Source organism: Typopeltis vanoorti, chromosome 5 (genome assembly GCF_054136105.1).
Source record: "Typopeltis vanoorti isolate ZY-2024b chromosome 5, IOZ_Tvanoo_1.0, whole genome shotgun sequence".
Classification (NCBI taxonomy): domain Eukaryota; kingdom Metazoa; phylum Arthropoda; class Arachnida; order Uropygi; family Thelyphonidae; genus Typopeltis; species Typopeltis vanoorti.
The window spans coordinates 106,759,649-106,784,621 of record NC_143553.1 but is presented as its reverse complement, the minus strand read 5'-3'; the positions used below and the strand labels follow the sequence as shown (position 1 = coordinate 106,784,621).

General features: G+C 36.5%; 1 protein-coding gene across 5 annotated transcripts in view; it reads left to right on the top strand.

Annotated features, from left to right (window-relative positions):
- LOC150106709 (sodium- and chloride-dependent glycine transporter 2-like) overlaps positions 1-24,973 on the top strand; it is a 626,004-nt gene that overhangs the window by 293,266 nt on the left and 307,765 nt on the right. For all 5 annotated transcript variants that reach the window (XM_090393293.1, XM_090393295.1, XM_090393296.1 and 2 more), the window contains 2 exons: positions 3,089-3,192; positions 22,493-22,617. In XM_090393293.1, the coding sequence (XP_090249419.1) occupies positions 3,089-3,192; positions 22,493-22,617 (229 nt within the window). The remainder of the gene's footprint in view (positions 1-3,088; positions 3,193-22,492; positions 22,618-24,973) is intronic.

Below are 24,973 nucleotides of genomic sequence, written 5' to 3'. Positions count from 1 at the left end.
AATTGTGTTTTCCACAAGTCAAGATGTGACTGTTTTAAGGAGCCTATGGAGAGTTCTGATTTGTGTGTGTTGGTAAGATCATAGTCCAAAGTGTGGAAGGTGGAGTGTTCCTAAAGCCTTAAGCAGAGAGTAAGTTTGCATGTGCTTGTTGGTTAAGAGTTACTGTGGCATTTTCCTTATCTTCTTTCATAATTATAATTCTTTTGTGCGATGTAGTAATGCTTCTAATTCCTGATAAAGGGATGTTGCTTATTAGCAGTTTTGCTTGTGTAAAGACATTCATTACATTTAGTCTGATGTTGTTTGCTATGTGGGTGGGAAGACTGTAAATCCCTCTTTCAGCATGTACTATAATTTCTTCAGTAGGTATTCAGCACCACTGAGTATGCTGATAGGTTCTGGCTTGAGTGGAAAGGGTGACAGATTTTTTACAGTGATTGTTAAAGCTCAGAAGTATTTTTTTTGCTAAAAACAAGTCTAATGTTGTTTGCTATATGAATTCTGCCTTCTACAAATTGTTGGTAAGAATCAACAGTTTAAAACTTCTGTCAGGCTAGTGAACCTTTTTTAAAATAATACCAAAAGGTTATTGTAAAGATTTTTTGGAGACTGTGACTTTTTTAGTAGTGCATTTTCTAGGTGACTCATGCCAAAGTTAGGAAACCTAGAAAACTATCAGTTACTGTTGAAAATTTAAAATTTTCAAAGCACAAACATGGTTTAATAGTTGGTAAAAAATTAATAACTGATATTTAGTATCCTTTCTTTAAATAAGGTTCTAATGACATAATGAAGTTTTTGCTTTTTTCTTAATTAATTACAATTTACAAAAAGTTAAAGTTAAATTTCAGAAATGCACTGCTGTACATAGTCTAAATTTTTACCTGGTCATTGAGGACAACTCTGTAACACACTCGGAAGATATGGTTCGCCCACCGATTTGAGGTCCCTCGACACTTCTGCGCATCTCAGAAAAAGAAGAATCCATTCCGATAATAGGGTAATCAGTCCGTATAGTGGGATGAGTTGTTTATTATTACTGGTCGGAAAATTAACTTCTCTTTTACGATTATTGTAGTTAACTATGTTGCTTGTATAACAGTTGGAAAATTTTACCTATAAAGCACTTGATTTCGAGTGTTGGCGACCAATTCGGACGTCCTTCATTTTTTTCTACCCTTCAGCATGAATCAACTATTCTTGGAAAGACGCGAAGCAGGGACCTGGAAACGGTGGGCGAACTATAACTGCTTCCTTTGGTTGGAAAACTGATTTTAGTTCCATTCAGCACATGACGAACACATGCATAGTCATAGCAACAATAAGGTGGTCTCTGATGAGAATTGTAATTTAAAACAGCTACCATCCTAGTGAAATCCATTAATCAAATAATTTAATGCATTTATATAGACTCTTTGAAGATCATGTGTATAATGGTACAAATAGCAAGGCAACTCATTTTGAAGGTTATGAAACCTTGTAAGCTTTTTGGCTACTTTTTTTTTTTACTTTAAAAGTAAGGCCTGTATAACTCTATGGAAGTGGTGTTTGCATCCATAGTGCTAAGCCATCTGGAAAAAAGCTATTCAGAATTTGAATCTACTTGCTGACTAGCAGAACTTTTTGTCATCCTTTCTTTCATTTGTTCTGAAGTTAGTCAATCTCAAACATAGGCAAGTGGATATTTCATCTCACAGACAAACTGTGTAGCTTAGAATATCGAAAAAATTAAGAAAAAGTTAGATATGCTATGAATGCATAAATTATATGTAGATACTAGTCTATTTCATCATTTACTATCATAATTATACACAAATTATTATAAAAAGTTAAAATTTATCAAAATGTACACACAAAAACACTTACAGACCTTATATGTCACCATTTGCAGTTGAGAGAAACGTAAAGAAACGTAAAGATGCTATGTTAAATTATAAATGCATAAAATTAACTGTCATTAATTACTTAATTAACATAAAATAAAATTTTCATAGTGATTCATTCATTAGTGTATAGGTTAGACTACTGCAAAGCGATCGTATTGATTACTAGGCTACCATAAAGCAATCATATTGCGGCCTCTTCGTTATCCATTCATGAATCGTTATACCTGTAAATAAATGTGAATAATTTCTTTTTCACATTATCTTTGCATTTTTGATGCTAGTCTTAGTAATATGTATAACATCTACAGTGTTTCATATCATATAACACAATATTGATATAGGTACTGACAGACGTATGATTCATCTTATAAACAGATGATGTAAACTTAGAGTATCAATAAATACAGTACAGACAGTACTGTAAATGTATTTTACTTCCTTATGATTTTCTTAAATAACATTTTTTCTCTAGCTAACATTATTATAAGAATATAATATACATACATATATACCATATAAAATATGTGTTAATCAACTGTTTATGTTATCGGTAAGATTTCCGCTCAACAGTAGGCTGTTAGTAGTTAAGATTTTGAGGAGTCAAAAGTTGTACACAGATTTCTGAACAATGTGGGAGATCAGTGCCCCTAATGCCCACATTGTTCAAGAGTCAACTATATACTGCATTAGGGTTAGGGACCATGAGATGGCAGCAATTGTCTGTTTCTCTTCACTGTATAATTAGTAATGTATAATGTATAATTATATAATGTATAATTAGTAATAGTCTTGGGCTAGCTATCTCTGATTGGCTACTGGTACAGATTGAGCTGCACCCTTCCCTTCAGTCTCCAAAAGTTAGATAGGACTAAAATGGCTTTGTCACTCCCTACAGGGAGTTACTTTTAAAGTTTCAGGACATAAACAATTTTTATGGTCTGAAAACTTTGAAGATGTTTTTGCCTGATTGCTAGATATTTATTATATTTTATTCAAATAAAATTGGAACATATATCTTTTTAAACTCCAACACCTGCACTTAGCACTGGTGAACTGGCAACTGCAACCATTTATATGTAATATAAGTATTAACATTTTTATCATACAGTAATTCAATAACTGCAGCAAAAAAATATTCACTTTGTGATTCTGTCAAATCAATTTTTAAAATTCATTATTAAAATGAACTCATTAATTTTTAGCTATGGCAAGATGCAGCTATGCAGGTATTTTTTTCCCTTAGTCTTGGTGGAGGAGCTATAATAAACTACGCCAGTTATAATCACTTTCATAACAATCTCTTCAGGTATGTACATCTATGTAATATTTTTCTTTCAAAACTTCATCAGTGGCATAATTTGGGAGGAGGATTACCCTCAGTGCTGCAATTCAGAGGACAATTTTTTTTTTTTTTTTTTTTCATTTGTCCATTTGGGAATTATGAGATATTTGCTGTTTGCTGTCCTTACTTCAGAGGACAGGAAGAATGATTATTATTATTATTATTATTATTATTATTATTATTATTATTATTAACATCTGACTTCCATGGAGTCAGAGACTCATCATCATGGGAGGGACACACTATCACACACACAAAGTTCATCTAACTGTGCCTTAAACTGATTCAATGTGTCTACATTCAAAACACACTCAGGCAATACATTTCACTCACCAACCACCTTCCATGTAAAGAACCTGCTCCTCACACCCTCATTATACAGTTTCAGGGATGGCTGCTTATTCTACCCCCCCCCCATTCTATAAAAAATTCCTTCTATGTCAACCTGATAAAAACCCCTGACTACCTTATATGTCTCAGTCATATCTTCCCCTCCTCTTCCTATTGCGAGGCTTTGCAATTTGCATTCTTTCAATCTGTCTTCATATTTCACATTCCAAAGACAGATTGTGAATCTTCTCTGGACGCTTTATAACATATCATCATCACCATGAAAACCAAGTATGACCAAATCTGTGCACAATAATTTATATGAGGCCTGATCAAGGTCTAATACAATGACATTATAATCTCTTTATTTTCTGCATGTCAGGGTCCTCTACACCAGTGCTTCCCAAACTGTGGGCCACGGCCCCCTTGAGGGACGTAGGTTTTGTTGAGGGGGGCCGCGAAATAATGAAAACAAATTTAAAACGTTTTAAGACTAAGTAGATTTTTTTTATTTTAAAAGAAACGTATTTAACTTTTATTATTTATTATTTCTTTTTTGTTATTTTTTATATTTTAATGGAAAAATTCACACATTGGTGTTGGTTCAAAAACTTTGCTTCCTAGGTATTTCGGCGCTTAATGAATATTAGTAAATATTGCTTATTCATATGTTTCATTTCAAAGCAGTGGTTAACTGTATTTACTTCGAATACTCTCCAGGGAAGTTCCAAATCTTCCTGTCAACAGTCCCTTTTATCAATCAGGGACTGTTGATATTGACTTTATATACATATCAAAACTCGTTTTATATTATCACTGTCATCCGAGCTAGTTTTCTACCAATAAAAGTTTCACATATACTTCACACATGAAAAAAAGCTTAAACAAGTTCATGTGGGGGAGATAGTAACTCCTTGCAGTGGTAAACAACACTCACTCCCCCGATTGCCACTATATTGCAGAGGCAATAAAAACAAGTAGTTTTATTATGCCAGTGAATAAGGTATGAGAAGTCTGTGTTATATATTTCTCAACAAATAGTGCAATTAGAGACAACTGGGATAAAAACACACTAATTAATGAATCACTTGTCCCCTCATACAGAAACTATGCTGTATAGACTGAAACAAAACCATATGTTGCATGGGCAAACACAGTATCTAACTAAAAACTATTGTTATTAATTAGATGTGTGTGAGTTCGATATCCCAAGGCAGCAATAAAATTCAACCAAACGTGTTAAAATTCGTAAAAGTGTTAAAACTAAGTAATATATATATATATATATATATATATATAATGAATGTTATGGCAGTTTCACATGTGGAATTTGGTTGAAGAGAGTAAGCATTTCAACTCAATTGTCAGCTATGCTTTTATCTTTCAGTTGCGCGATCTTTTGTTAATAATGCACCAATCATATGCACGTTTTAATAACATGCCTTTACTGTCTGTTTCGTATTAGGCTTAATTACCGTAAAGGGAGAAAAGTCACAAAAGAGAAAAATCTTTTGTTAATACTGCACCAATCATATGCACATTTTAATAACATGTCTTTACTGTCTGTTTCGCGTTAGGCTTAATTACCATAAAGGGAGAAAAGTCACAAAAGAGAAAAATGTTCTTGGTCCAGGGATTCCCTTATTCAGGTAATATTCACTAATTTCATGTTATCAGTCTGTGGTGTGCCAGTATCGGTAAGTGGTGATATTATTTGATCTATTCTACGTTAAAAAATGTAACCCTGAGATGGATAAGTGGCTGATAAAAAAAATCCCACAAACAATCAGAAGAAGCAGAAACACTCCTAAAAAAGGACAGTATTTCATATTTTACCAGAACAGCCCGCATCGTCTTCAGAACCAAACGGTAAGAGGCAAAAAATGTAATATATGCATTTGATTTTTGCAATATTCACTGTGTATGTTTTGTATTGAATATAAATATAAATACAATAAATATTATAATAATATATCTCTCTATTACGATTTTTTTCGAGGGGGGCCGTGAAATATTTTAATTTTTGCAAAGGGGGCCCTGACACCCAGAAGTTTGGGAAGCACTGCTCTACACCATTGACCTTATCCAATGTGACATCTTCACAACTTATGCAGTGTGGCCCCTAAATTTCAGTTCTTTGTCCTCCACAACTCCTAGCTCTTTCATCTTCTCTATCTCCATTAAAGTTTCCCCACCAAGTGCATACTTTGCATTCCATTGTTGCTTACCATATTTCAAAACCTTACACTTTGCAATATTGAACTGATAGTTACACTCACCTTCCTATTATTGCAATCTATGCAATTCTTCCTGTAAGGCCATAACATTTGCTTGGCTCTGCATTGCACTTCCCAGTTGAGACAGTCAAATAAGTGATTAATGATTTAATAGTTCAACAGTTTTTTTGTGTTCATCAGTTTGGGTACTTTGCTATTTGTTACAAAGATGATCACAACAAATTAAAAAAGCAGCAAAATGAGCAAAGAGTTGCAGTGAGTTCTAAAGATCTGTTGATTTTTGGAAGCTTTTGTGAAAACAAGAAAGATTCTGCACCAGTTTCTGAAAAAATCTAAGTAACAGATCTGATGTTCCAGAAAATTCAAACAGTGAATTGGAAGTTACTAATCATTTCTTCCTCCTTCTAGAGAATAATCGAAATTCAACCCACTAACTGAGTCATTCAAGTGATTTGACAACCACATGCAGTGGTCATGATGCATTTGCAATAATTGTGAATTTGAAAGAAATAAAAGTATGTTCAAGAATGTGAAGTGGGGATTGAAAGGAAGAGGTATTTAATTGGATGTTGCTATAGGCCAGGAAATGTGGAGAGTGGTGATGAACAAATGTAAATAACTTTGGATAGTGAAGAAGAGAAGGATGATCCTTATGGTTGATTTTAATTAGGAGAGTATAGACTGGAATGAAGAGATGACAATTGAGAATAAGAAAAATGAATTTCTTGAGTTCTTGAAAGACTTAAGCAGTATATAAAGGAGGGGAGGGAACACGAGGATTGTGAGATTTAGATCTGATCATTTCTTCAAGGGATGTGACCGCAAGTGAGATTTTTGCACTTTCCTTTTTGTTAGTGAGAGTGATAATGAAGTGAGTTGTTGTGGCTAGCCATATGAAGACATTGAGAAAGCACATATGAGGGGATACCTCAAAATAACCAAAAAATATATTTTTTTAATTTTTTATTAAAGTTTATGATATCATATTCTATTCTTCTTCAAAGTACTGGAACTGTTCAACTGGAATACCATTTATGGTCTCCAGCAACTTTTCTTTCATTTCATCCACATCAGTGAATTGCTGTCCTTTCATAGTTTTTTTTATCCATGGAAATAAAAAAAAAAGTTACATGGGGAGAGAGAGAGAGAGAGAGAGATTATTTTTTATCCTCTATAAGCAAATGAGGCACAAATTTAGCAAACACACATTTAATTCGCAAATTTTCTGTTAAAATTTGCTGGCATGAACTCCATGACAAATTTGTCTCTTCAGAAACTTTCTCTAACATATAAGCTTAGGTGTTGACAGTTATTCGTGACTTAAGTTTTTAACAATATTAACAACACCAAAAACAATTTAATCAAAAGATGTTTTATTAACTGCTTATATTTTGCTGAAATTCAAATCAGCATCATCAGAGCACAACCCTCTTGTACACACAACAGTGAGTAAGTAAAACAATAAAATTGCAGTGCACAATAGATCTAAAGTCCTATTCATGATGCCCTCTAATTTTGGGAAAAAAAATCATTACAGCTATGTGGGAGTTGCTCTTAGCATACGGTCTCCCAAATTTTTGGCAAATTAATGCAACCATACTTGTTCAGGTTAGGAGAATTCTTCAAAGCCATTGCTGACTCAAAAAATAGTCTTTCAGATCTGTAACAACTCCTAAATAGCACATTTGTTTCTTCCATCTAATCCTGTGTGAAGGAGTGTCCAAAGCATGGTCTGCCAGCTTGCCATAGTAATATTAGCAAATGTATTTTTTATGTTCTACCAGGCAGATGTTAACTGATCTTCCTGTTTGTCCATACTAGGCCAATCACAGTCACAGGGAACTTCATACACTGCTGTGCTAAAGGGTGAAATTTATCCTTAGGCAAGCAGATCAGAGTTGCTAGTTTTACATGCGGTTTGAAAGTGGTGCGAAGACCATGTTTTCATCAGTACTTTGGCTGTCTTTTCAGATGTACCTCTAACATAGGGAATACAGATGGTAATGATTGTGTTCCTGTATATTAGGGGAGGGAGGAGTAATGGGGCTGTGTAGTATTTTATCTATTTTGTAGGGATTGTAGCCATTGGCTAAGAACGTATGGTGCAGATAATTGAGTTCTGTGGTCAGAGCTGTATTATTAGAACAAATGTCTCTGGCTCTGTGTGTGAGTGTTTTTAAAATGCCATACTGTTGGACTGGATAATGATGTGATTGTTTATGCAGGTGTCTTTCTGTGTGTGTGTGTGTGTGTTGGCTTTCTGTAAATGGAAAAAGATAGTAATCCATCTGAAAGGCCGGCGACTAATGTGTCAAGAAATGGTAAACATTAGATTCTTTTTCTAGTGGGGTCTCTAGAGACCTCACTATGTCTCTAGAGAAAAAAATTCAAAAATGACTAAAAAGACTGACTTCCTGTCCCAAAGAAATCACCATAAAAAAATATTATCAAACCTAATAACCCCCTACGTCCCATAGCTGATGGTATAGATAGTCTCACGTATAAATTCACCCAACAGTGTTAGCCAAGTCGCATGCTCCTCTTACTGGCTACTCCTCTACTTTTGTAAAAAATGCAGTCCATTTAAAAACACTAGTTAAAAATTGTATCCTAAAAAACTTCAGACATAATGGTTATTTTTTATGCCAGCTCTTTATTTACCAATGTACTACTTATAGACACTCTGGATTTCATCAAGTCTAAATTTTCCCCTGATATTTTTGAATTATTCAAATTTACTATGTATGCAGGTTACTTTACATGGGGAGGAAAAATCTACGAACGGATTAATGGTACTGCTATGGGTTTCCCCCCCCCCTCTCCCCTTTAGTAAACTTTTACATGGAACACTTTGAAAACAAATTACTTACCACAGCTACATACAAGCCACTAGTTTGGTTATGCTATGTAGATTTATATTATTATTATTATTATTTAGGCCTCCAAGTAGTCAAAAGACTTATCACGGGATGTCCTTCCTAGGAAACCCAAGTCTATCAAGACATCGAGGGAGATCCCTCCTAGGAAACACAAATTCTATCATACCACTCCTTAAACTCATTGACCATTCTCGCTCTCACCACTCTATCAGGCAATGCATTCCATGGTTCAACTACCCTCCATTCAAAGAAACTACTCCTCACCCTCTTGTGCACAGTTTCCTTTCTTAACTTCCAGGGATGGCCCCTTGTCATCACTCCCTCCCACTGTTCAACCAAGTGAAAGAACTCCCTAGTATCAACCCTGTAACCACCTCTCAACTGATTAAAAGTCTCAATCATATCACCTCTCCTTCTACTTCTATCCACCAAACTCTGCAGTCCTCATTCCATCAGCCGATCCTCATAACTAACATTGTACAGTCCTAAAACCATATTTGCTATCCACCTTTGCACCCTTTCCACAGTTAATTTATCCCCTTCAAATCCTGGGGACCAAATCTGAGAACAATAGTCTAAGTGTGGGCTGATCAGGGTCTTATACAATGGAATGATAATGCTCTTATCTCTGCAGGTCAGCATCCTTCTCATTATTGCAGAAATCCTCTGTGTTACCTTCATCACCTTTGCAATATGTGCCCTGAATTTCAGGTTTCTATCAATCATCAACCCCAGATCGCTTGTCTCCCCTACTTCTTCCAGTATATCTCCTCCAATAGAGTATGCAGCATCCCATCGATGTGTCCCAAACCTCAAGAACTTACATTTTGCTGCATTAAACTGACCCCATTCATTTGCCCATCTGTCTAGCTTATTCGGGATCCTCTTGCATGACTACCATATCTGCACTATTACTAATAACCCTTCTCAGATTCACATCATCTGCAAACAACTGAATATCCCAATGCAATCCACTGACAATGTCATTGATATAAAGGTTAAACAATATAGGTCCCGGTACTGAGCCCTGTGGAACCCCACTTGTAACCCTCTGCCTCCTTGAAACTGCCCTTAGGGCCAATCTCTTCTCATATTCCAGTTTCGCTTTCCCTACTATACTAGTCACTCTCCTGGCCTGTGTCTTATATTCTTTATGCATCTTCTCTTCACCTGTCTTCTTATATCTCTTCCGTAGCCTCTTTTTCACATGCAGCTCCTGTTTAATACTGTTTGTCATCCACTTTACAAAAAATTGTGTCCTCTTCTTCATTTGTGGAATACAGCTTACTATTGCTGCTAACAAATATTCCTTCACAATTTCCCAACCATTAATGATATCCCGGCTTTCCAATTCCTCCCTCCATGAAACTTCCCCAAGTTGATGTCTAAGACTATTATAATCACCTGCCTTATAATTCCACATATGTTCCCATCTCCTTGATACTGCTTCATGTCTATTCATCTTCCAAGTCAAAACCACATGGTCACACTCTCCAACTGGTGGGAGAGATGACATCTCAGTTATTATCAACTCTTTTGATGCTATAACCAAATCCAAAACTCTTGAACCTCATGTTCCCTCTATTATATGTTGCATAAGATATTTGTCCCTCAAGAATTCTAGAAATTCCATTCACTTATTGCTACATTTCATATTCCTGTCCCCAATTTATACTGTTGTAGTTAAAATCTCCCATAACAATCATTCTTCTTGCACTTGCCAAGATCAACTGTCTAAACATCTCCTGGTCCCCACCGTCTGTGCTCCTTGGTCTGTAGCAACACCCCACTAAATATCCTGTCTTGCCTATCTCTACCTTACACCATATGCTTTCAAAATCATTAGTGTCACTGCCTTCCAAGGCCTCCACTCTTAGAGGACACAAGTCATCACTTATCATAAACAGTACTCCATAACTACGCTTTCCTTTCTATCCTGCCGAAAAATGCTGTACCCATCTTCTTCTATTCCTGTTATTATATCCTCTTCTGTCCACCATGTCTCAGTGATCCCAATAATCTTTGGCCAGGCTGATGCTATCAACACCACCAATTCCTCTCCTTTATTCTGGATTCTGCTGGCATTATTAAAAAGCATAAAAATGCCACTATTTCTATACCCAGCATCCCCTCTAAACTAAACTGAGCTCACCGCTACCCTTCCAAGTACCCTTTCCCACAAGAGGCCACCCCCTGCTGCCAAGTTTGCCATTTGGCCCCATGGACAAGACACTTTGGATGCGTTTGTCATCTACCTAAACAGTTAACACTCCAAAATCCACTTCACAGTAGAAAAAGAATGTAATAACTGTTTACCATTTTTTGACACATTAGTCACCTGCCTTTTAGATAGATCACTATCTTTTTCCATTTACAGAAAGCCAACACACCCAGGAAGATACCTACATAAACAAATCACATCATCATCCAGTCCAACAGTATGGCATTTTAAAAACATTCACTGATTTGTTCTTATCGGTGTTCGCTCATACATGTGTGTGGATTATTATATCAACATTATATTGTGAGTGGTTAGTGTAATTTATCGATTGTGTACAATCGGTCATTTTTATCTGTTTTATTGTGTTTTTTTCCTTAGAAAATTAGTGTTTTATATTGTATTAGAGTAGATTTTTTAGTTTTTAGAGCATTTAGTGTCTTTATAACATTTTTATTGTGATATTGTATTATTAAATACAGCTGTAAAATTATGCCAAAAATGCTGAAGAAACAGAATGCTAACTAGAACAATGAAGTAGTGATCAAGAATATTTTCTCCACCAAAGATGATATTGAAGATGATATTGAAAATAATTTCACTTCTGAAATCTCTAAGTTAAAGCGGATTATTAGACAGATGATGAGGGAATTACAGAAAGTTGAGCAACCGTTAGAGGAACACAGGGAAGAATAAAAACGTTCAGCAGCAAAATAGAAAACAAAGGACAGAATCAGGTAAATAATAATGAAAATGTGGTAAGTAAAGTTGATTGGAAAAAGAAGGATGTTATTTGGAATGATGACTCTATCATAAAACATGCCATTGGAGTTTTCCTGGAGCAACAATTACATATATAACGCAAGCAATTGAAAAACAGAAAAGAAAGGGGTCATAATTCTAATATGTACTGATGAGTTAACTAGTGAATAAACCAATATGAGAGAGGATGTGAAAAGGTTGTTGGAAGAAGCGAGAGTGAAGAATGAGAAAGTCAATAGTATACTACCTAGATATGATTGGAAATGATTTGATACATAGGTTGTGTGGAAGGAATGGATCCAAATTTTTGGATGTGAGGAGTTGAGTCTGAGGGAAGATTGGCTTTGTATTCGAGGGACAGCCTACATTTGAATGTGTTTGGCATCAGGAGTCTTGCAAAATTATTAATTGATATGAGACCTAACACAGAGTCAGGTAAACTGAATTCTGATGGGAAGAAGAATCAGAAGAATCTCTGTGTAAGAGTGACAATGTTAGTTAGATAACTGTGTTAATAATAGGAATGGTTATTATTATATTGAAATGATTATTAAGAGAGAACTATTCTGTTTATCTGGTTCAGACCTATCAAACATGTGTAAAGAGGGAAAGCTCTCCCCCCCACCCCAGTTTTTCCATAAAAACCCTTCCCCAAAGAAGCACCCTTAAGTATAAAATTATATATATATGTGTGTGTGTATATATATATACACATTGGATGGAGGTTGGTTGAACCATGGAATGCATTGCCTGATGGAGTGGTGAGAGTGAGAACGGTCAATGAATTTAAGGAGTGGTACGATAGACTTTGTGTTTCTTGGGGGGGGGGGGGAACCTCCCCTTGATGAGTCTTGATAGACTTTGTATTTCTTAGGAAGGACCTCCCACTTTGAGTCTTTTGACTCCATGGAGGCCTGAATAATAATGATAATATATTATTTTTGAAAAAAACCTGGGTTTTTCAAAATTATTCTTTCCGCCCTGCATCAAACACTTCCCCCCCATGTTCCTCCCCCTCTTTTTTAACAGCCTAACAACAGAAATATGGAGAATGAAGTCATCCCAACATCTAAACAAGGTATGTACAAAATTTTCTTCCTGAATTATTCCGATATAATTTCCTTTAAAATACACTTACAATGCCCTAAAAATTTTCCTTGAATAAAAAAGCCAATGTATTTAAAATAAGGGACACTCCTAAACAAAAACAGGCTATAATAGCCGTAAAAGTGTATAAAGATGTCTGCATAAGTGAGGAACTAGATAAGAACAGAGATCTGCAAGTTGTTGAACTGTTTCATGCAAACCACACACAAGAGTATACAAAAGAACATGCAGCTAACTTATTGCCAAATGCTATGAGTATCAGAAACAAAGGAGTAGAGTTTGTTGCCTTGGTTAATATGTTGAAACATCAGGTTGTAGGCATTAGTAAGACTTGGCTATCAGAATGAAACATACTAACTAGCATCAAGTGCAAAGGTCGCAGTAATTTTATAATGGATAGACAGGATAGGAGAGGAGGGGGGGCATGTTGCTGATAATATTTCATGACTTGAATCCAGTTACAGTTGAGACCTACAACTTCAATACTAGTAACAGTTTTTTATGTGGCAGTGAGTTTGAAGCCATCTGGTGTGAGGCGGAGTCTAACAAGATCAAATACTTAGTGGGGTGTTTTTACAGACCAGACCTGATGGATTGGTTGCTAGTGATAAAGAAATACATCACCAAATAGAGATGATGTATGCAAAAAGAGTAATCATAATTGGAGACTTGAATTATCCAAATATTGGTTGGGTAGAGCTCATGAGACAAATAAAACTGAATTTATTGAGCTGTTGTGGGACAACTTCCTCAAGCAGCATGTGACAGGAGGAACTTGAGGTCAAAGAGTGTTAGAATTGATTATAGTATCAGAGGGTGTTTCAGTTAAAGATGTAACTATTTTGCTCTGGTTGGTGACGGTGATCATGCAGTACTCATCTGGGGAAGTGGCTAAGTTTATGAATGTTCCATTCAGAAAAGGTTACATGCTGAACTACAAAACAGGAAATTATGACCATCTGATCTGAGGAGTGTGGTAGGATCTTTGCATGGTATTAGTTGTTGGATAAGAAGGATATTAACAGTGTGTGGGAAGTGTTTAAAAAATGCATAAATGATGCGATATCAGAATTTTACCCTAGAATTTGAAAAATAAATACAGGAGTGAAATGGATGTGTAATTGAATTAAGCAAGAGATTCGTAAGAAAAAGATGATATGGAAGGAATACCATGTGCACAAGGATGATGTCAGTTATGATAATTATAATCATAATGCAAGAAGTGTACGGAAAACTAGTCTGAGTGTGAAAAAGACTTGTTGGAAGTTTTACCATTTGGTTATACTATAAATTAAAGATACCAAGAAATTATGCTTGGTTTAATCCTTCATCCAAGTGGTGGTAGTAGCCAGACCCAGACCCATAGGTCTGGGTCCAGTTCCCACTGATGAGACCTAAATAAAGGTTGAAACCAGTCTGGGTAGTGACCCTTCCCATAATGCATAGCATCATACATGTCCACAAGGATATGTGCTTTGCATTATGGGATACTAAGGCAAGTGATGTGAAGTTATTAGCTTCTATATACGAGTTTCCCCCAGTCCTGACCTTGTTTGCTTACACTTGGATAAAGGATTAAACCAAGTATATAATTTCTTGGTTTCTTTAATTTATAATGAAAAGAAACTGGCTCAGCAAGTTAATAACAACCCCAAAAAATTCTGTCGTTATGCTGCAAATAAAAGAAGGAATGAATTTGAAGGAATAACTCTACTGAATGCAGATGGTATGTAAGTGACTGATACAGAAGTTATTACTCAACTAATGAGCAGTCATTTTTCTAAAAGCTATCAACCTGGTATCTGCAACATTGAACTCACCACTGTGTCTTAACCATAAGAGGAAACACGTGATTGAGGAGAAAGTACTAGAGCTGTTGCACAATATGAATATGAATTCAGCAATAGTGACTGATGATATCAGCAGGGATGCTAAAAGAGCATTCAACTGAACTGTCTATTCCTTTACCAGGCTATATAATTTCAGTCTTAGAACAGCAGAGATTTTGCAGGAGTGGAAAGAATGTATGGTAATCTCATTGCACAATGATGGTACAAAGACCTATGCAATCAAATATTGACCAATCAGTATCTCTGAAGTGGTGTAGAAGATTTTGGAAAAATTGGCAGAGAATCTCTACTTTCAATGAACAGCATGGGTTTATTAAGGGAAGGTCATGCTTCAGCAGCTTGCTCACATCCTATAATAATATTACCACTGAGTTAGACAAGGGGAATGGATGCACCATGATATTTTTGGATTATACTAAGGTTTTTGACAGAATAGAGCACTAAAGACTTGTATAAATTGGGGAATATGTGATTGGATTATAGACTGTTGGCACATGGATATCAAAAAGTCAAGTAGAGGTGAATGTAAATCTGCAAGATTCAAGGTAACTAGTGATGTGCCTGAGAGAACAGTCCTTGGTCCATTGTTATTCAATCTATACATTAATGATATTGGGAACTATTTCACATGTGACATACAGCTATTTGCTGATGATGCAAAGACAGGTAGGGTAATCATGAATGTTGATGATATGCAGTACTTTCAGAATAATTTGAATAGGCTGGTATTGTGGGCATGTGAAAATGATGGTAACATCATGCCACCAGTGTACCCTACAGGGCCCTCAAAGAAATAACTTTAACATCATTCTTCGATAAACCAAGTAAAGACAAGTCTCTATAGATAGTGGCACTCATAGAGACGGTGGTGCTGTTAAGACGAGGAGCCAACTGAAACTCCTTTTCTATTTGCCTGGCAAGGTCAGCATTTTGCTCGTAGTACTGAACCTTGCTCTTATGGCAATAGGTAGGTGAGTGCCCAGCACCCACTATCTGAATCACCAAAACACCACCATTTCTCCTCATTACTGTATCTGGTTTTCTAACACCAGAAGTTGTGTGGTTCTATAGTATTTCAGTATAGTGTGGTTCAACTGTGGTCTTCCAACCTTTGTTATTAAAATGGTTAGTCAATATGGATATCACAGCATCATGTCTCTGCACATGGATACCATGTGTCCGGAAACAGCAAATATGAGACAAAGTCTCGCAGCCATCCCTACAGCTAAAAGTGTCTTCACTGCCCCATCAGGCTGTGTGGGGCCCTAGTGGCATTTATTCTAGTATTTATTAAATCAATACACTCAAAACCTGGAAGTAATCTAGTTCTGTCATGTACTCACTGATGTTGTGAGGGTACCAAGTGTGACTCTACTAAGGAGGCACCGTCTACAGAACTGTAAAGCAAAGATCCCATCTCTTATACTCATCTCTTGCTGTCTCAATCTGGGCGCCCTGATACTGGGTCCACCCCTTCACACGTCTGAATTCCTTTTGGATATTAGGACTATTAAAAGCCTCTCTACAGATAGGAGAGGATGAAGCTGCAAGTTTTCCTATTCTAGATAAGTGGAGCCATGGAATCAATCACCTTAGTGATGGGACCCCGAGTCCGCCATCCTTCACCCGAGCATGGAAATATGCTATGGGATGTTTGATGGTAATGGGAGCCATTATCTAACAGAAACACAAACAACCAACAACCCCATCCATTCGGGATAGTACCGAGACATATGTCCTACCAAGAACTAACTTGTGGTAAAATCAAAGTAGGAGATAATAGAACAGAATAAAGAGCCTTTGCCGGGGGCTTAAGAGGAGCTCACCTCAAAATGGTAAACCCAGACTCTAAGGCAGAAGACCTCCCCTTTGGAGTGAAACATAACACTAAGGTATCTCCAGTCCTCTAGGATGGTCAAAGCATGCAATGGTCTTGCGTGCAGGGAAAACTCTATATTCTCGATCTTTAGCTTTTTGTCGTGACTTGAAGGGACAAGAGCTAATGAGCAGACATTAATATTCAGGCCTCTAATATGAAAGAAGTCAGCTGCCTGGTCAAGGAGTTCCTGGAAGCCTATCTTTGTGGAGGCTACGAGAATAAGGTCATCAGCAAAGGCCATAGCATTGAAGCAAGAGAAATTGGTTACTCCAAGAGAGTAACCAATATGGTTAGGAAGAGAGCGAAGAAACTCATCTGTGATACAATTGAAGGATAATGAGATCATTTATTCTTCAATTGAAATGGCAACCCCCCCCCCCCTCCCGATGAACACAGTGCAGGGGTGTTCATCAGGAGATTGTGGTCACATGGGCCCCTATTGTGATGGAGATGGAGCCACTAGGTAAGAAAGAGTTCTGGACCTCCGGCAACAGATAATGCTCTAAGGATAGCAGAAAGGAGATGCTATCAAAGGCCTTTTGGAGGTCCAGGGATGCCATGTATAGAGGCTTAAGGCCTCTCTGGAATCTGAAAGAAGAGAGGAAAGGAAGTAGATGTTCTCGGCACAGCCATCTGAAGGGTTAAAGACTTCTACCAGTAGTTGTGCTGTAGACACTTAAATTATAGAGCCTAGTCAGAGGCAGCGCCAGTTCCCTTGCGCATTTCACAAAACCCTAACTGATATCCCATCTAATCTCACATCTGTAATTATATTGAAATTCTGCAATATCCTAAGAACTTCCAGTTCATCTACCTCTGTTCCCACATTAGTGTCTCTCACATAGGTTAAAGCAGTAATCTCACTAGGACACCCTTGCAAAGTGGTCGCTCACTAACTCAACTGTTTTATCCACTTCTCTCTCCTCATGACCATCATCACTAATTAAGATTAATCTTCCACAGTCATTCTTCCTCTTACTTGTCACATAAAAGAACTCTTTGGAATTTCCTTTGGCCTGCTTGGCTAGATTCTTCTCATAATCTGATTTTGCCTTCCTTGCCATGTTGGTCACCATTCTTGCTTGGATCTTGTACTGTTTTCATGAGGTTACTGGTCACATTTCTCTTTATATACCTTGCACAGCATTTTTTTTTCTTCTTCTTCTGCAGCTCATGCTTAATGATAATACTCATCCATCTAACTTCTGCTCGATTAACCCTCCTTACCCTAGGTATACCATTTAATACTGCTTTCTCTGGATGACCCTTAACTATATCCCATGCACTACTGTCATTTTTACCCTGCTGTTTTTATGCCATGGTACAGAATTGAACTTCTTCCTAAGCATGTTATAATCACTTGCCTTCTAGTTCCACAAATACCCCTTCTTGATAGAATATTCCTCATGTTTTACAATCTCTCAAGTCAAGGCCTCATGGTCCCTTTCACCAATTGGAGGCAATGTTGTCACCTTGGTTATGGATAGCTCTTCTGATCTTATGACTAGGTCCAATACTCTCCCAACCCTAGTCCTCTCCAATGCATGCTGTCTTAATTAATTATCTTCTAGCAGGTGTGTAAATTCTATTTCTTTCCTACCATGTGATCTTTCTTCCTTCCAGTCTTTATCTCCATAGCTGTAGTTTCCCATAATAATCACTCGACCTGTACTTATTGTACTAATATGGTGATTCATGTCTTGCAAGTCATCTGTGGAACTCCCTGGTCTATAGCAACAACCAACTGTATATTTTCTCTTACTGGCATTAATCTCACACCAGATTGCTTCAAATGAACATCCACCCTCCTACCTATCTCCAATTCTTTTTGGCTGCAATTCAACCAAAAAGAATAGGAGATAGGTAGGAGGGTGGTGGTGTTCCTCCACCACTATTGGGGAAGAACACTGCTGTAATTCAGCAGTATTTCTCCCCAATCCTATCTTCTCTATTTTCCCTGAATATACTAAACCTTCTCATTCAATCCCTGTAACTACATCATCTGCTGTTAGCCAAGTCTCGCTTATGCCTATAACTTTTGGCAAGGTTACGCTAACCAATGCCAAAAACCATTCCCTCTTGTTTGTGATACTTCTGGCTTTAGTATATAGAAACTGCACCTTTAGTCCCCGACCTACCTTGACTCTGAATTCATTATTCTATTCTATATTTTTGACAGATTAGATTCCTCACTTGGTCATTGGTGCATTCACACACACACACTCACTTGCTTCATTGGTGCCTTCACACAAACTCACTTGCTTCCACCCTAACTGCTTAAGTTTCTCTGAATTTGCACTTTAGCATGTGAGTAAACAAAGCTCTCTCCAGACACCTAACACCAAAACCATTTAGATGCAGTCCATCAGCATTGCAGAAATCCTTCTTTCCGTGAAACAGAGACCATAGATCCACAAATTCTATATCATTCCTCTTGCACAATCTGTATATGACTGATTATTATTATTACACAACACCTCCAGGGAGTCCAAAGACTCATTAAGGGAGGAACCTACTCCACAACTCTCTGTGTCCACCACTCAGTCCACAAACTACAACGAACCACAACTATTGATACTTTCATCATCCACACCACTACCATCTATTGCCGATCACTACCACTGGTATTTTCACAGACAATCACAAACACCTATGCCCATGTGGGATTCAAACCCACAGTCTTTTGGCTGGAGAGTGGATATGCTAACCACTTGGCCAACCAGGTTGGCATTCTCATTGGCCATCAATATTCTTCTTCTTCTCGGTTTGCCTCTATCTATCATAGCATGGTAGGAGACTTACAATCTTCACCTTCTTGCTTTTCAGTTTTGAATCTCTAACAACTCCTTTACATCCTCTCTCATAGAATACTTTTCGCTTCTGAAATCATTTGTATCAATTAAGACATTAATTTCCTTTGAATCAGCTTTTTTTGCATCTGGGTGGTGTGGCTAATATCGTGAAGTTTTGCACCCATGAAAAACGATTTTGTCACTCTTTCATTAAGTATAAACAGCAGACCAGAAGGGTGAATCATTGGGTAAGAAATCAAAGATACAGTTTGAGCAGAAATTAGCAAATCAAACCAAGAAAAAAAAATCTAGAGGGTTTTTTTTTTTATTATGTGACAAATAGAAAAAAAAAAGATTATGTCAAGATGATATTAAGGAATGAAAATGGTAACTACAACAGAACTTGACATTGTTAGCATTCAAGAATGTGTAAGAAGAACTAATTTCAGGTGGTATGTACCCTTTAGCATAATGGGTAGGAGAGATTAGCAAAAAAAAGTGTTTTCTGGAATGGCTGAATTAAGAGGAGGAAGACGATGCTCTAGTGGTCGATTGATACAGTAAGATGTACCTTAGAAGACAGAAATATAAGATCTGAGAATATGGAGTCTTGACAGATTATAGATTAATTTAGAGGAAAATTTGATAGGAAGTTAGTAATGATCTAACTTTTTCATGTAGTACTATTTTAATATCCTATTATCATCATTATTATTATTATTACCCAAGATCTCATGGAGTCAAAGACTCATCTGGGAGGTCCTTTTATCACACACACAGCTCATCATACCATGATTTGAACACATTCAAACTCCCTGCCGACACTACACTCTCAGACAAGGCATTCCAATCATTTACAACTCTGCATGAAAACCAGGTGACCAAATGTGGGCACAATAATTCAGTGTGGCCTAATCAAAGTCTTACACAACGGAACAAGAATCTCCCTACTTCTATACGTCAGTGCCCTCCGCATCATTCCAAGAAGCCTTTGTGTTGTCTTCACAATTTTGGCTATGTGTCCCCTAAATTTCAGATCCTTATCCACTATCACTCCCAGATCTCTTATTTCTTCCACCTCCAACAATGTATCCTCATAAAGCATAAATTCTGCATACCATCTTTGTTTTCCAAAATTTAAAACCTTACATTTTGCAACATTGAACTCACATGCACATTTCCATGCCCAATCACTCAATTTATTCAAGTCTTCCTGCAAGGTCACAACATCTTCATTACTCTTCATGGTTCATCCCAACTTTGCATCATCTACAAACAACTGAATATCTCCATCCAAATCTTCACCTATATCATTAACATACAAATTAAACAGTAATGGCCCTAAAACAGATCCCTGAGGCACTCTGCCATTGACTATCCTTTTCCTTGACATCGCTACCCCATACACAAGTTGTTGATACCTATCAGACAGCCAATCTCCAATCCAGTGCACTAATCTAATATCCAACCCCATCTGCTTCAGTTTGACTATCAATTTATCATGAGGTACTTTATCAAAAGCCTTTGCAAAATCCAAGTATATCACTGTATATCCTTCTTCTCTGTCCAAGGAAACAGTCACTTTATTGTAATAAGTAAATTACTAAAACAAGACCTCCCTTTAGCAAATCCATGCTGTCCATCAAAGATTATACCATTGTTGTCAACCCAACTCTGGATCCTAGTTCTCACAAGCTTCTTCAACAACTTAACCACAACACCTGACACACAGGTAGCCTATAGTTTAATGCTTGAGTTCAATCACCTCCTTTATGAATTGGCACAATCTTGCCCTCCTTCCACTCCTAAGGAACTTGACCGAGTGTAAGACTCGTATTAAAAAAATATATCAAGGCAGGTGTCAACTCCCTGGCACATTCCTTCAGAATACGTGGGGATATATTATCAAGTCCCACAGCCTTATTTACATCTAGTTTACTCAACTCCCCAAACACCTCTTGCTCACTTACAGTCAGTCAGTCTCTCCACCCCATCATCAGCTGCTCTCAATCTCTCCATGAAGTCACATTCATAAGATTGAAAGACCTGTAAGAACTGCTCATCAAGTATCTCCACCACACATTCTGCAACAGCTGTCTTTATATCATTTTCTCTAATCAATGTCATCTGTCCGTAATCATTCTTTCTTTTGCTGGCTATATATCAAAAGAACTCTTTAGGATTCTTTTTGGCTTCATTAGATAACTGCTGTTCTTACCTCTCTTTAGCTACCCTCACCAACCAAGTCACCCTCCTTGCCTGGTCTTTGTAGACCTCATGGAATTGGTTATTTCCACTTTGCCTATGCTGCCTCCACAATGCCCTCTTTCTCTGTATTGCATGCTTAATCTCTTTATTCATCCATCTCAACCCTACTTTATTTAATCTTTTCACCCTTGGAATATATTTAGACATTGCATCTACTAGATAGTTTTTGAAAATTCTCTAAGCTGCATTGATCTCTTTTCCAACTAACTCCTCATTCTGTGTTACACCCACAAGCTGTCTCCTCAGCTCTTCATAATCCTCCTCCCCCCCTCCCCCCATAGTTCCACATATACCCTTTTCTCACAGAGGTCCTCACACTGCTGGCAACCACCCAGGTAATCAGCTCATGGTCACTCTCACCAATTGGTGCATGATTTGACACCTCATTTATAATTATATCCTCTGATGAGATGACCAAAACCAAGATCTTAATTGTCGTGTGCCCTCTGTTACATACTGTCTGAGGGGTAGTTATCCCTCAAAAACTCATGAAACTCATTTTCTTTGCTTCCAGTTGCTATTTCATCATTCCAGTCTATATTGCCATAATTAAAATCACCCATAACGATTACCCTTTTCTTATTTGCTTGGCTGATTTGATGATACATTTCATTATCACCACCATCCACATTTCCTGGTCTATAACAACATCCAACCATGTCTATCTCACACCATACTGCCTCAAAACCACTGCCACTATTTCCCTCTTGCATATCTCTTGCATTCCCTCTTGCATATCCCATAAATCCTGCTGATATGAAAAGTTTGATTACGATAATTTAAATTTATTATAATAAAATTTATGAAATCAAAATAAATGCCATAGAACAGTCGAAACTTATAATTCAAATATAATTGAAATATGCTTATATTCGATCAGAAAGAGATTTAGAAAAAAAAATTATGATATTGAGTTCTAATCTTTTATATTTTTGTCTCTAGAGATGTGATGGTAATTGGCGCAGCAGACTTATTCACAAGCTTTTTAGGTGGCTTTGTAATATTTACAATGCTAGGCTTTATGGCCAAGAAAATGAATAAGTCAATTTCTGAAGTTGTAGAAGGAGGTTTGTATTTTCATTCCCTTCTATTTGTAATATTGTTCATATTGATTAGTAAATTCTTTCGGTTATTTATAGCATACGAATTTATAACATATGAAAATAACTTTGATAATACTTCCATTCATATTCAAAAAGTGAATGGTTGAGTAATTTATACTTGAAAATATCTTTCATTTCATAGTTATTTAGCACATTCCTTTATGCAAACATGCAACTGTATTGATTTCTGTATTGTTATCTGTTAATACTAATAAGAACCATGAAAACAAGAAAAACATAATTTTGTACACAATGCAATGTTGAAATTTACAAGCTTTTTTTTTTTGACAATGCTGTGAAGTTGTTGGTCTGTTAGCAAAACAGATGCACTATTAGCACATATGTTACAATTCAGTCCTGTGTTTGAAACCCTTCCATAGAGCTGAGTTCTCACAAGATATTTAATTTTCATATCATGTGACAAGCAATCAGTCATGTCAGGTAATATTATTATTATCAATAGTCCTCCATGGAGTCAAGAAACCCATCATGAGATGTCCCATTTTAACATGCATAGCTCATTGTACCTTGACTTAAATGCATTCACTATCCCTGTAGTCACCACTCTCATGCAACGCATTCCAACCACCCACCACTCTCTGTGTTACACAGAGAGTGGTGGGTGGTTGGAAAAAATCTGTTTCTCATCCTCCTTGCTCACACCCAACTTATAAAGTTTCCAGGTATAGCCTCTCATTCTTCTTCTTCTGTCTCCTGATATTCTATAAAAAATTCTCATCCATGGTAATCTGATAATTACAGCTTATCAACTCATGCATCTCGATCCTGTCTCCCCCTCTTCCTTCTATCCACTAGTCTCTATAATTTGCATTCTCTCAATCGGTCCTCATATTTCAGAGACCAGAAAGCAACTTAGGCAATCATCTCTGGACCCTCTTCAACATCTCGTCATCATTTTGAAAACCTGGTGTTGTTTATCGCACCTGTTGTTTACTTCGCACCAAATATGTGCACAATAATCCATAGGCACCTCATCAAATTCTTGTACAATGAAATCAAAACATCATTACTTCTACACATCAGTGTTCCCTGCTTCATTTCCATAATCTGCTGTGTCGTCCTCACAATTTTAGCAAAATATCCACGAAATTTCAAGTCTGTATCTACTACAACCAATCTTTGATCTCCTCCAAATTGTCCCCACCAGTCCTATACTCTGTATGTCATCTTTGCTTTCCAAATTTTAAAACTTTATACACTTTGTAACATTAACCCTCCATACCTTTTTTCATGGATCAAAACTTCGTCGGCATTCTACCTTTTATCATGCCATTACCTTCTTCCGCCGTTAATCTCGTTACGGCTATTCTATAGCCATTAGTGGATTAACTGTTGCTGAGTGACCTTTGTGTCTACCTGTCTTTACATCTATTGTGTTGCTTAGAATTTCATTTATGTCCTAAGTTATTTGACCTTTTTGCCTCTAAAATGATTTATTGTGTCTCTTCCCAAAAATTGAAACAAATTTCACATATGCAAAAAAAAATCAATCCTGAAATGATCACTGATCAGCTTTTGCAATGAATCTATTTAGTGATAGTAAATTTGGTGTATTTTATTCTACAAATCAGTGCACCGGAAGAGTTGCACTGATTGTTCTTTCACTTTACGTATAATAATTGAATAATTTTTTTTCAAATTTCAGAATTTTCAAATGTTTGCTTTGAAAATATTATGCCAAATATTTATATTTTTAAATAATATTTATTGAAATAAATATGTCCTTTTGCTTTCGTTTCTAGCCAAATAGCATTATATGGATCATCACATTTCAGTTTTAGAAACGATTTTTTGTTATTCATAAAGACAAAATAAAAAAAAAATGTTAAAATGCTAAATTGCATTACTCGGTTTCCGATTGTGTGTCTTTTTGGTATCAAAATTTTATATCCAATGATATTTTAGCAGTGATTCTTTGCCTTCGTCTTTTATTTATTTATTTATTTATTTATTTGTATTATGCATATTACGATAATATCTAATGCATATCCTCGTAGATATGTTGAAAATATGTGAAAAATATCATATACAGAATGATTCAAAATTTTTGCTCATTTTGAAGATTTTCTATTGCCTTCCCCCACCTCCTTATTCTCTCCTGGAACTCAATTGCATAACTACTCTAAATTTCTATACAGGTTTGAAAGCTTTTCTAGACAGTATTCAAAATCAATTACTTCATTTTACCATTTTGAAAAAAGATATATGGCAATCAGATTATACCGTGAAGCTTCTAATTCTGTTCTATTTATTTGCAATCTAAAACTAGCTGTTCTACTGTCTGCTGAAATTATGTGAA